The 14,150-nt window shown below is 31.3% G+C and overlaps 1 protein-coding gene across 1 annotated transcript; it reads left to right on the forward strand.

The window, feature by feature from the left end:
• Nucleotides 514-2,996, forward strand: LOC109332449 (transcription repressor MYB4-like). Its single transcript, XM_019567430.1, has 3 exons — nucleotides 514-723; nucleotides 837-966; nucleotides 2,134-2,996. The coding sequence occupies exons 1-3, from the start codon at nucleotides 591-593 to the stop codon at nucleotides 2,807-2,809; spliced, it is 939 nt and encodes a 312-aa protein (XP_019422975.1). The 5' UTR covers nucleotides 514-590; the 3' UTR covers nucleotides 2,810-2,996.

Below are 14,150 nucleotides of genomic sequence, written 5' to 3' on the forward strand. Positions count from 1 at the left end.
TCTACTATTTATATTTAATTATTAATGATTTTTAAATATATGATATATAAACAAGTGATGACTAATTTACTTACTGCATATAAATCTTTATACCAACAATACATACATATTACATTCTTTAAACAATTCAAATTTAATGGTTTCTCTCATAATAAAGTAAAATATTTCTACTTTTATCACTTTTTATCTTATATATATACACTTAATTAAAAATAAACTCAACTTAAAATCAAACAATAACTTAAAATTATCACAGTTTAATCATCAAAATAAAACTATTTCATTTAATATACCAAAACATGTAGGTATAAAATGTTTACCCTAATGAATGGCTATCTAGCTAGAGTAAAGTTGATGGAACGTCATTTTAGGGTTAGATGGAGAAAGATGTAGGTCCCTTGCATGGGCCTCATAAGGTTCTCAATGTTGGCTCTCACTTTTAAAAAGAGAAAGATTAGAAAGAGAAGAGAGAGAGAAACCCCTTAACTATTGAACACAAATCCCCACATTCATTTGATCAATCCAGGCATATACAACCCACTAAGGGAACAAAACTATAAAGAAAAACAAAGCCATATCACCCTAAAAAGATGGGTCACCATTCATGCTGTAATCAACAGAAGGTTAAGAGAGGGTTATGGTCCCCTGAGGAAGATGAGAAACTCATTAGATATATTACCATTCATGGCTATGGCTATTGGAGTGAAGTTCCAGAGAAAGCTGGTTTGTTATTTGTAGAATTATTATTATTATTTCATCAACTCTTCTTCTTTTTTTGTCCTTCATATGATTAACCAACTTGAAGTGTTTATTATATTAACCAACTTTGATTTCAGGGCTTCAAAGATGTGGCAAAAGTTGTCGCTTGAGATGGATTAATTATTTGAGACCTGATATTAGAAGAGGAAGGTTTACACATGAGGAAGAGAAGTTAATTATAAACCTTCATGGTGTTGTAGGGAACAGGTTTGAATCACAACACTACCTAGTCACTTATTTGGTCTTGTTGCATTTTAGGTTTTCATTTATTTATGTAGATTTTGGTACTCCTACTATTAAAGCATTAGTTCCTACATTTTAATTAACTCATTTTTTGTTCCTCTGATTGTTATTTATTAAAGTACTAATCCATGTTTTCATGAAAAATGGGTCCTCTAATTTATATTAAGGTGTTGCTCAGGAACCAAAACCTAAATAAATAGAAATATAACAGCTACGGTCCAAAAAATTATAGGAACCAAAACTGAAATAGGTTAAAATTATGAAAACTACAATCTTATTTAAGAGCTTCTTACATAAGCATTTCCTGTTCAATCGAGTTCTATTCAGCCAGACCAGATTTCAAATTATATGAAACTATTTGTTAGGTTAGGTGGAATAAATTTATCAGATGCATGTATATGTATAAGATGCTTAATTTTCTGCATTGAATGAGTGAAATATCTATGCAGCAAATTATAAACTATAAGTAAAAACAATAAGAACAGTTTTCAGTTACCTAATCAAACTATATTATTGCATTTTATACAACAACAACCAAATCTTTATTCAAAAAAGAACATTTTTTTCTCATTACATTAATTCAGTTATCTAAATCAAACAATATTATTGTGTTTTATCTAATATCAAAATTTCTATTATGTCACTTAAAAGTCTTGCTTAATGATTTCGTTTTAAAAATTCTTTTTCTTCCAGTCTCTAATCATGAGGGTATCTATGCTCCATTTAGGATATGAAATTATGTATCATTTACTGTGTTGTTTGTCAAACAAATCATGAGAATATGTCCATATTCCGTAATTAAAGTTGCAATGATCAAATTGATCATGATATATAAATTTCTAATTAAAGGTTATCTGAATTGTAGGAACTATCACCCTCTTAGCTATGCAGGCAATTCTGTCAGATGAAATTTACTTATCCACATGTGTCTATGTCTCTTAAAATTAAACTTTATCTTCAAAGCAACTAAAATTTTATTTTATTCTATACCAATTTTTTGATTATCTCATTCTCATGTTTTTCTGAATAAATGCTTCCAAATTAAGTTTTTCTGTTTCTCCAAAATTTAAACTATGAGATCTATACTTTATAACTTACCTTATATATTGTTTTCGAAATTGGAAAATGCAGATGGGCTCATATTGCAAGCCACTTGCCTGGAAGAACTGATAATGAGATAAAGAATTATTGGAATTCTTGGATCAAAAAGAAAATAAGAAAGCCTTGGGTGTCTTCAAACACCAATGTTTCAAAATATGTTGATTATTCAAAGTTAGATTTCAATTCCAATCAACTTGATCATTATGCCAATTGCAAGCAAGATAATCTAACAACAAAGTTACCACAAGTTCAAGAAACCTTATTTTCTTCCACATGCCCTCTATTTATGTTTGACACTAGTTCACTAGATCATGGGACAACAACCTTAATGGACAACAATATAAGACCATATCTCTTCCAAGATGCTGTGGGTTTGAGCACTGAAACATGGAACTTAAGCCATCATCAACAAGTTCAGGAACCTTTTACTATTGGCTTGGACAACACCAATTATCTGCCACCATTGATAGAGAATGTGGAAAACATGGTTCCAATTGAAGTACAATCTTGTAGTATGAATGAGCAAGGAGATGTTGCACTAGAAAGCCTACAGAGACAAGAGTTGAATGAATGGGTAGAAACTCAACAGCAACAATGTCCTAACTTCTTTTTCTGCTGGGACAATGTTGAAGGACAACTTGGTGGGGAAGAACTTGCACCAATTTCATCAAATATGATAACAAATACACTTCCTTCTTTTCCTTAACTTCTTTGTGAGATGACAATGATTGTGAAGATTGCCCCCACCCCTTTTCTCTTTTTCCTTCACTTCTTATATATGACCTCTCTAACTAGGAAGAGATTTTCATCAATGGTCCATGCCAAGCTTTCTCATACTTTAGGATCCGTTTGTGGGTTGGATTTCAGAAGAGAAGAAGAAGACTTCAGAGTCATCCCACTAGTATATTTCATGACTATGAAACTTTTTCATTCCTTTCAAAAGTCAACTCACAAACAAACCCTAAAGATATTGGTCGTTTTCCTTTTGATTTGTTTTCCACCCTTTTTCTGGCTGATTTTTAAAGATTGTGAAAAGTGAGAGAAGGTATGATTTATTTATGTATAAACCATGCGTGAAGTTTGTTTTGGTTTTGACATAGAAGAGGGAACAAAACCAATAAAGGTGATTGCAACTAGCTGCAAAGTTTGAAGCATCTTCTATTTACTATACATTTGACTGTACATTTTGTGGGTTTTGAATGATAATAATGGGTTTTTGACCTTTATATTTTCCATGTCCTTTTATACAACAACCGTGTCTTGCAAAAAAGTCCAAAAGATAAAAAGCATTGACTTAAATCATGCATGTCCCCTAACCCATGACCCATAAAAACCAAAAGCAAACCAAGGAAAAAGAGATGACAGGGTATGCAAGTGCCATAATGCATGCATTCTTAATGTCAAAAATTGGAAAGGGTTCATAAATTTTGACGTAATCTAAATGATTATGGCAAAACCGGTTTCTTTCAGAGGTTGAAATTACTGAAGTAAAATTTGCTTATGCTAACAAAATGATGGAACCCTTAACATCAAGCTTAAGAAAGTTAGTAATCTATTAACTATGATGATCCTTGTTGGTATAAAGGTGAATAATTTGATGCAGCAGAATTTTAAATAATGTTTGATAAAGAGCGATAATTGATCTATATTCAAATCATAAATTAGCTAACTCTACTGTTCAAGTACTTTTTTTTTGGTTTGTTAAAGTTTGGGTAAGTTGAGTTTCGAAGTCTCCAAGTACTACAACATTTTTGACCTACAGCAACAAGCAACAATTAGAAACCGTTGCCAATCATGAAAAAATTGTTGTCTTTGTCATAGGTAACAATTTTACAACTATAATAATCTGAGAAGTTGCCTTTTATTTAGGCTACAGTTTTTTGATTTTTGGTAACAATTTTATAAAACTGTTATCTAATATTTAAAATAGACAAGGGTTTTCTTCATCGTTATCACACTACTAAGAGTGTGTACTATATTTTACTTTAACCATCTCAAGTTTTAATAATAGATAACAACCACTCCCGATGATTTAATGAACAATGCTTATTTTACTAATGAGCTACTGGATGAGTTTGCAAACAAATAAAGACTACTTTACAAAGAGATAGATCAAGAAGATTATGTTAACAATTAAAATTGACATTGCTTTATAGAAAGAGATGATATTATATATTGGAGCAAAAGAATCAACCACAATCAAACTAAGAGCATGGTTATAGGCTGGAGTATGATTGCATCTTAGTTAATGTTATGTAGTGTAGATATTTGCTTTTGTATTTTTACTTTCTCTTTCTAAAAAGAGTTAGTTACTAACTATAAGTTAGTTATGGCAGTTATTTCCCTTTATGGCAAGATATGTTCTTCTCTTTTATATAAGCTTAATGGCTTCTCCTTATTCAATAAGAAAATAGATAGCAATGCTTCCAACAAAATTCAATAGCTATATAAACACGAATTTTTGTATTTAATAAATAATGATGCACAATAATTTGATTTTTGTAGTCGTTTTAAATAGTGATTCTCAATCTTCTTTCCTCAAAGGAAGACACATTCTTGATGGAGTGGTGGTCATAAATGAAATCATTCACGATGTGAAGAGAACAGCACGACAATACACCATTGTCAAGATCGATTTTGAGAAGGCATTTGAGATTCCTCTCCAATATGGACTACAACAAGGTAATCCCTTATCCCCTTTTCTCTTTTTAATTGTTGCTGAAGGCCTCTCCAGACTCATGCGTTAAGCCATTATGAAACACTTATTCACTTCCTACAAGGTGGGACTTTATGATGTTAATATTGTTTTACTACAATTTGTTGATTATGGAATATTGATGAGAGACTGTTTTGTGCAAAACATACTAGCATTGAAAAGTATTTTGATGTTGTTTGAGCTTTCTTAAGGGATTTAGATAGCCTTCACATTAGGGATCTAGATACCCTTCAAATTAGGGGTATTGAAAACTCACACAGGTTCTAGAAATGAGACAAGTACAAGATTTTGGCAAGACAAGTGGCTTGAGTATTCAAACTTATTTAGGTTTAACATGATTTAGAATCTAAGTTTGTCAAGGGAGGCACTTATAAATGAGATAGGAAGATGGCCAGGAAGAAGTGGGAGTAGTGTAACTTAAATTAGAGAAGATAACCATTTGTATGGGAACTTGATAAAATTGATAATCTTTTATAGGAATTTCAGCAATACGTGTTGCATGAAAACATTTCTGATTCATGGGAGTAGTAAGACGATAAAATCAAGCATTATTCAGTCAAATCAATATACAAGCTTCTCATCAACTGGTTCACCAACATGAACACAACTGTCATCACTTACATCTATTATGGGAATCTAAAGCACCATTGAAGGTAACCACTTTTGTATGACGACTTTTCCTAGAAAAACTATCAACTATAGATGATTTGCTTCGGAGGGGGATTACATTAGCCCAAGGAGAAGGACCTTTGTGCATCTTGTGCAACGAGCACCGAGAATCCATCCAACATATTTTTCTTCATGTTGACTTACCTATTCAGTTTGGCAATCAATCAACAATTGGTTAGACATTAGCATCACCTTACCATCCATTAGACCCAGTCCATCATTTCACTATGCACATCGGCATGACAAAGCATGAAAAATATTGGATACTCTATAGCATCATTTGGTCAACAAAAATATGATCTCTTTGGTTGGCTAGAAATAATATCATCTTCAACTTAATCAAGCCTTCTCTACAACATATCACTAAATCTGTAAAGGTGAAATTATGGTTACGGATCAACGAAAAGAGGGACAAGGCTGCAGTAAACTATTCTGATTGGGTTGCAAAACCTACAAAATATCTTTTATAATTGCCTTGAATATGCTTGTTTAATTATATATTTTCAAACATGTAATTCTCTCAACTTACTACATCATGTACTGTTGTATTTTTGTGAAATATACTAAAATTAACTTTTGCTCATAAAAAAAATAATAGTAAATGCAAGCAATTCTTCAATTTTGTCAAATTCTTACCAAATGAGGTTGAGCTTCTCTATTTTTTCCTCTCAATCTCTATTGCTTACTTCTTCATATATTTTTAAAACATGTTATATGCTTCCTATTTATATAAGTGAAGGTGGATTGCTTTGTACCACCTTTTTTAACATTTCAAACTAATACTAATCCTTATAATTCCTAACAACACATATATAAGTAACACCCTTATATCAGAACAAGTAATAAACACCTAATTTCTTATTAAAAACAGGTAAAATAGTGTAAAAAGATAAATATAAAGGCTTACATTTAAGAATAAAAATATCAGAACATGTAAAAGATAAATCTATTATATTATAGAATTTTTCTCCGTTATTTTTTATATACTTCCCTCTCTAATAATAGAGAGTATATTTCAAAATATCTATCATGTGACTTTCTTCAAGCACCAAACTTTTTAATACAAATGACTATAAGAAGAGGATGTTATGTTAGATATTTTCTAACAGTTACAACACTGCAGGCTTCTTTCCACTACCACCATCTTTATTGAACAAAAACAAATGGTCAGCTCCCAAAAAGAACACTACAATGCCACATTTCTTAAAGGGCAAGCTCAACGACATTCTCAGAGAATAATTAATATGGGAAAGGCAAATACATTTGTATTATGTACTCATGATTATAGACAAATCGAATTTTTTTTGTATTCAGATAATCTCTTTTTATCTATGATTGTTCTTAGAGCATGAAGAAGCTTAATCTCAAGATAATATTGGGATTTAGAGCCTCATAGGTTTGGTGTAAAAACAATATTGTAACTTAAGCATAAAGATGTTAGGTGTAAAAACATATTGAGATTTGAGCCTATAAAGATTAGGTAGAAAAGAATACTTCTGTCCATTCAAAATAGTAGAAATATCTTGGTTCTACCTCAATCTCCACCATGAATCTGGCACTCTTATTAAGAATCATTTATCAATTCACTCTGACACTAATTATTTGTGTAACGAAAACTACCATTACATATCGTTAGACATAAACAATCAAATAAAAGATAAGAAATAAATAGAAGAGGAGAAGAAAAGAAAATCTATTAATAATGTTCGGTCAATTGTGTTTACTTTTGAAGCATTTAGTGATTACCAATATATTATAAGATAATAAATATTATAAACTATTACACATCTATAAGCCAAAAGCCCATGATGTGTTTCTAATTGGTAAAACAGTATAAGTTATAAAAAGGAAATTGAACTTAATATATAACTTTGGTTTCTCTCATCCATTTTTAATACTACGTAATATAAGATTTCATACAATAATATATTCCAGTCATCTCTAATACTCAAGACTTCATAGCAGTATAGATATAACTCTTGTATATATTGTTATCGGATGTTAGAAGCTTTTGGTTAGTAGTTGCAATCGCAATTGTAGTTACTATGATTGTGATCATTTTAACAAGAGTTAATTACACTAACACCTCTGATTTTTAGTGAAATTACATAAATCACCTCTCACTTTTTTATATCTACACAAACCTCCCATAGTGTTTATATATTCATTATACTGACCACCCTTGTATGAGAAATAAATTTAATATTTTAAACAAAAAATGTGATAAATGCAATTAAGTTAAACAAAACATGGTATATTGTGAGGAAAAATCCAAATAATATACAAATTAATGTATTTTTATTATTTTTGGTTACAAAATGCATCAACAATTCCAAAAAGAGGTATCGACTCATATATTATTTGGATTTATTTTGTAATTAATAAATATTTTTGAATTTGATGAGTTCAATATGGCATGTAATATAAAGTTTTGGTGCTTTTGTGTAATATGTTGATCATGATTTAGATGGTGATAAAATCTTGTGAACTCTGCTTGGATAATGAAGGTATTTTTTCATGAGAGAGAAGTAACTAACTCCCTATATAACCTTCCCAACATGACTAATACCCCCACATGAAGCTACTGGAAACAAAAAACTGTTGTGTTTATCTTGTTACTCTTCTCTTGTTTGCTTATTCCTACTTTGGTCATTGGCTCATTGCTTATAATTGATATTAAAGTTAGGACTTGGATTCAGGGTGAAATTTCACACTTTGAATGACTTATATACATTATTTTAAATTGCAAACTACATCATGTTGCCATATTAATGTGCTTGTGGTGACCGCAACAACCGTATCATACTACAATTGTGATAAAACATCCAAGCCCAAAGACATAGCTGCATTGGGTCATAGTGTAAGCAAGTTGGACTGCATCAAGCTACATCGACTTAGTATAAGAGAATCTATGATCAAGTGGTCATGTTATTCTAAATTAAAAATTGGATTTTTGTACAAGGTAAAATGGGCTTGTGCATTGTTCACAATGCAAGTATAAAGGGTTCTTGATTGAGTGAGCATATTAGAAATATAGTAAAGTCATTCATGTGCCTTTACCTAAACAATTCGGATCTTTTGGTTCATAAGATATGACACTTCTAATTCCATCTTCTACTAATTTACTATCGTTGATGAATGGCCGCTAATAGTTGGTTACAATATGTACATGTTGAATGTTGTTAATGTTAAAGAATGTGAAAATGCTATAAGATGATTTTATAGTTCTCTGTAAATTGATGTCTACTAGTTTTAACATCATACATGCATTCTGTTTTCCTTCTACATAAAAGTTAGTAGGTTCTCCTGATAATGTTAGTCTTGAATTTCTCCCAAGTGACAATGCAAGAAATTGAGTTTCAAGTGACTATTTATGTGAAATTCTAGCATGCTCTAGGGAGATCTCTACCATTTATTCATGTTCATTTGTTTAAAATCTATGTAATATGCTTGAAACCAATAGTGTTTTTTGGGTACTTCTACCTTGTTATATCGGTAATGAATTAATTCCTTTTAGGTTTCATGGTTGCTCTTTTCAACAAGTGTCACTCCCAAGAATCGAACATTTGGCCTTGAACATGCATTATTGTTGCTTCAAGAGCAAGTAATAACTTCAAGAACATTGGGAAATGAATTAATTCATTTCAGGGTGTGTGACTACTTTTTTCAATAATTGTCATTATTAGGAATCAAACTTTGACCTTAAACATGCATTATTGTTGCTTCAAGAGCAAATAATATTTTCATTTATTTGTAGTTGATGGGGTACTATGTCATTGTGCAAATGTAACAAGAAAAACTTCTTTTGATCTTAATTACAGTGCATGCCCAATATCATCATGATCAATTGCTAGGGGCAGAAAGTTCTCTTCTTGCAATCAAGTCCTAAATTAATGAGGATATGAACAACAAAATCTCATTAAAAATGGGCAATCATTAGAAATCTAAATGAAAACTAAACAAAATCTAAACAAAATCTCAGTGCATTAGGCTGCTTCCGTTTAGTAGAGTCTGGAGATGATAGATGTTTGAAGCCTTACCTCTTAAAATCGGAGAGGGTTGTTTCTGGGATTTAAACACTAACCTTATGATCACTAAATCACAATCTCATCGTCATGCCAAACTCACACTACCCACAAAAAGAGGTATCGACTCATATATTATTTGGATTTATTTTGTAATTAATAAATATTTTTGAATTTGATGAGTTCAATATGGCATGTAATATAAAGTTTTGGTGCTTTTGTGTAATATGTTGATCATGATTTAGATGGTGATAAAATCTTGTGAACTCTGCTTGGATAATGAAGGTATTTTTTCATGAGAGAGAAGTAACTAACTCCCTATATAACCTTCCCAACATGACTAATACCCCCACATGAAGCTACTGGAAACAAAAAACTGTTGTGTTTATCTTGTTACTCTTCTCTTGTTTGCTTATTCCTACTTTGGTCATTGGCTCATTGCTTATAATTGATATTAAAGTTAGGACTTGGATTCAGGGTGAAATTTCACACTTTGAATGACTTATATACATTATTTTAAATTGCAAACTACATCATGTTGCCATATTAATGTGCTTGTGGTGACCGCAACAACCGTATCATACTACAATTGTGATAAAACATCCAAGCCCAAAGACATAGCTGCATTGGGTCATAGTGTAAGCAAGTTGGACTGCATCAAGCTACATCGACTTAGTATAAGAGAATCTATGATCAAGTGGTCATGTTATTCTAAATTAAAAATTGGATTTTTGTACAAGGTAAAATGGGCTTGTGCATTGTTCACAATGCAAGTATAAAGGGTTCTTGATTGAGTGAGCATATTAGAAATATAGTAAAGTCATTCATGTGCCTTTACCTAAACAATTCGGATCTTTTGGTTCATAAGATATGACACTTCTAATTCCATCTTCTACTAATTTACTATCGTTGATGAATGGCCGCTAATAGTTGGTTACAATATGTACATGTTGAATGTTGTTAATGTTAAAGAATGTGAAAATGCTATAAGATGATTTTATAGTTCTCTGTAAATTGATGTCTACTAGTTTTAACATCATACATGCATTCTGTTTTCCTTCTACATAAAAGTTAGTAGGTTCTCCTGATAATGTTAGTCTTGAATTTCTCCCAAGTGACAATGCAAGAAATTGAGTTTCAAGTGACTATTTATGTGAAATTCTAGCATGCTCTAGGGAGATCTCTACCATTTATTCATGTTCATTTGTTTAAAATCTATGTAATATGCTTGAAACCAATAGTGTTTTTTGGGTACTTCTACCTTGTTATATCGGTAATGAATTAATTCCTTTTAGGTTTCATGGTTGCTCTTTTCAACAAGTGTCACTCCCAAGAATCGAACATTTGGCCTTGAACATGCATTATTGTTGCTTCAAGAGCAAGTAATAACTTCAAGAACATTGGGAAATGAATTAATTCATTTCAGGGTGTGTGACTACTTTTTTCAATAATTGTCATTATTAGGAATCAAACTTTGACCTTAAACATGCATTATTGTTGCTTCAAGAGCAAATAATATTTTCATTTATTTGTAGTTGATGGGGTACTATGTCATTGTGCAAATGTAACAAGAAAAACTTCTTTTGATCTTAATTACAGTGCATGCCCAATATCATCATGATCAATTGCTAGGGGCAGAAAGTTCTCTTCTTGCAATCAAGTCCTAAATTAATGAGGATATGAACAACAAAATCTCATTAAAAATGGGCAATCATTAGAAATCTAAATGAAAACTAAACAAAATCTAAACAAAATCTCAGTGCATTAGGCTGCTTCCGTTTAGTAGAGTCTGGAGATGATAGATGTTTGAAGCCTTACCTCTTAAAATCGGAGAGGGTTGTTTCTGGGATTTAAACACTAACCTTATGATCACTAAATCACAATCTCATCGTCATGCCAAACTCACACTACCCAAAACATGCTGCTCTATTATGGTGCTGCTGGGATGTTACCAAACACACCTCGCTTAACCCGAACTAAATGAAAACATAACAGAAAAAGGAATTAAGAAATGCATTCAAAGCATGAACTAAATATGGTGCAATTTCACTCTCATCACTAGAGGCTAAGGTAGTAAAAAATATTGGTTGTTTTGCGTGTGAGATTTTCTCTTCCATTTTTTCTTTGATTATTCCTTTATCTATATGTTCAATGTCATCATTGAAGGGTTTAAAATGATTAAGATCATTATGCTAAAACCAGTCTTAGAATAACACTGAATTGGAATCAGAGAGATTAGTATGTGAAGTATCTGTCCAATAATATTAATTTGCCTGAGATTATCAAGTTGTTTTAACCTGTTGAAATTTTTTTGCCACAATTTATCCTGAAAAAAAGTAATAATCAAACCTTAATCTCAATAAATGAGGTTAACTATAAGAATTGAATGACAATATAATATTTATTATAAATCATATCGTCATATCTAAAATTATTTTATTGACAAAATATTAATCTGTTATCTAAGTTTTTCTTAATCAATTTGCTTATGATTTTTCTTGACCTTCATCTAATTATAAGAATTGGACTATCATTTAATTTACGCTACTTATGAGACTTATACCGATCTCATTCATAGGTGTCCAAACCTCTCAGGTGTGATTTTACCAACATTTCCCAGACACATGAACACATTAGTTGCCAATTCAACTAGTAAATGGAAATTTCCACATATACCCTATGCTTTCAAAGATGCTCTTATATCCCCACATTAGATAAAATATTTCCCAAACAATTAAAAGAGATATGAGCATTTAATCATCATATGAGTCAAAATATCCATTGCCACACCCAACTAGTGAACTGTATTTTGTATATATCTTATATCATCTTATAAATTTTCCTCCGCAAACAAAGTGTTACTTGTCATTTGTAAATAAATCATTAATAAATTAAATAAAAATATAGTATCTCCTCATACCAGAAGAGAATTTATCTTCTTCAGCTAGTAAAAGTTTGACACTTATATTGTTTTGTTAAGTTTTAGAAATATTTTTATAGAAAATTATTAAATATAACACATGTCAAAAATTTAGAGGCCGGAGGAGATAATTTATCTCATAATACCAGGAGATACTTTATTCTCAAATTAAATATCATTTTATGACACATTTTACTTGGAATAGGAGAATTTGTAGGAATTATATTATTTTCAATTTAAAAGAGGTAGGCAAAACAAAAATATTAGACCATGTACTACTTCACAAAGTTTAGACTATTATTTTATTATATGAATAGAAAGGATTGGCATAGCAAACGTTAAATTCTGTAAATTAATTGAACTTTGATTCCTTATGAATCCTTAATCTTAATATATATTACATGCCACATATTTACTTAATATTATTATGCAACAATTATTGTAATTATTATTAGCATCATTTAGAATTACAATTGTAATTATTAGCATGATTCTAGAATCATGTTTGTATCATTCCCGCATGTATTTAAACATTCATAATCTATGAAATAATACAATACATTCAATATCATTTTCTTTCTTATTGTCCGAGCACTTAAGCTTGAAGACTCTTGATCCAACCAAATCAATCATGTCCTTCGCTGCAATCTCAAACCAGAAAAATGTCTTTCCTTCAACAGTTTTTGTCAAGCTAGACAAAGATAACTATCCTATATGGAAATCATTGGTCTTACCATTGATTATAGACTGCAAACTCGATAGCTATATGCTAGGGTCAAAAGAATGTCCAGAACAATTCATTACTAGAGATGAAATAACCAAGAAATTCAATCATAACGATGAGGATTGGCAAGCACGTGATCAAACCCTCTTAAGATGACTGATGAATTCTATGTCAATTGATGTTGCAACTCAGTTGCTACATTGTGAAACCTCTAAGGAACTTTGGGATGAAGCTCAAAGCCTTGCAGGTGCACACACCAAATCAAGAATCATCTACCTAAAATTAGAATTTCACAACACACGCAAAAGACAGAAGAAGATGGAGCAATACATTTGTAAGATGAAGTTAAAACTGGTAGTATCACTCATCTTCAGTCATGATCTGATGATTCAAACACTAAACAAGTTGGATTCTAAATACAGGCCAGTGGTAGTTAAATTATCTGACCACATCAACATCAGTTGGGTTGATTTGCAAACCTAATTACTAGCCTTTGAAAGTAGATTGGAACAACTCAACAACTTCAGTAGCCTCAACTTGATTGCATTTGCAAACTTTGTTAGCAAAATTGAGTCTAAAGTCAATATATTTGGCTCACATGACAATTGGAGGGGATTTAACTCTCGAGGCATGAGAGGTGGCAGAGGAAAAGGTAGGATGTCAAAACCAACGTATCAGGTATGCAATAGAATTGGTCATTCTTCACTATAGTGTTATTATCGTTTTGGTAAGTTCTACACAGGAAAAAATCATTATGTTGAGGGTGAGAAACAAGGGGCTCATAGTGCATACATAGTCTTACGCTATCATGGTCAGGACTATGATTGGTACTTTGTAGTGGAGCTAGCAATCATGGGACACAATAAACTGAAAAAAATCTAACACCTTCGTGAAAACAATGACAAGGATTCCTTGCTAGTTGGTAATGGTGATAGATTGAAAGTAATGACTTCAGGTTCAACCAAATTAAGTAACCTCAACGTATATGATGTG

This window comes from Lupinus angustifolius, chromosome LG18 (genome assembly GCF_001865875.1).
Source record: "Lupinus angustifolius cultivar Tanjil chromosome LG18, LupAngTanjil_v1.0, whole genome shotgun sequence".
In the NCBI taxonomy this organism is placed as follows: Eukaryota; Viridiplantae; Streptophyta; class Magnoliopsida; order Fabales; family Fabaceae; genus Lupinus; species Lupinus angustifolius.

Coding starts and splice junctions, on each gene's coding strand:
- LOC109332449 (XM_019567430.1), top strand. CDS start 591: ATGGGTCACCATTCATGCTGTAATCAACAGAAGGTTAAGAGAGGGTTA. Junction 724..836: donor TGAAGTTCCAGAGAAAGCTG/GTTTGTTATTTG, acceptor CTTTGATTTCAG/GGCTTCAAAGATGTGGCAAA. Junction 967..2,133: donor CATGGTGTTGTAGGGAACAG/GTTTGAATCACA, acceptor TGGAAAATGCAG/ATGGGCTCATATTGCAAGCC.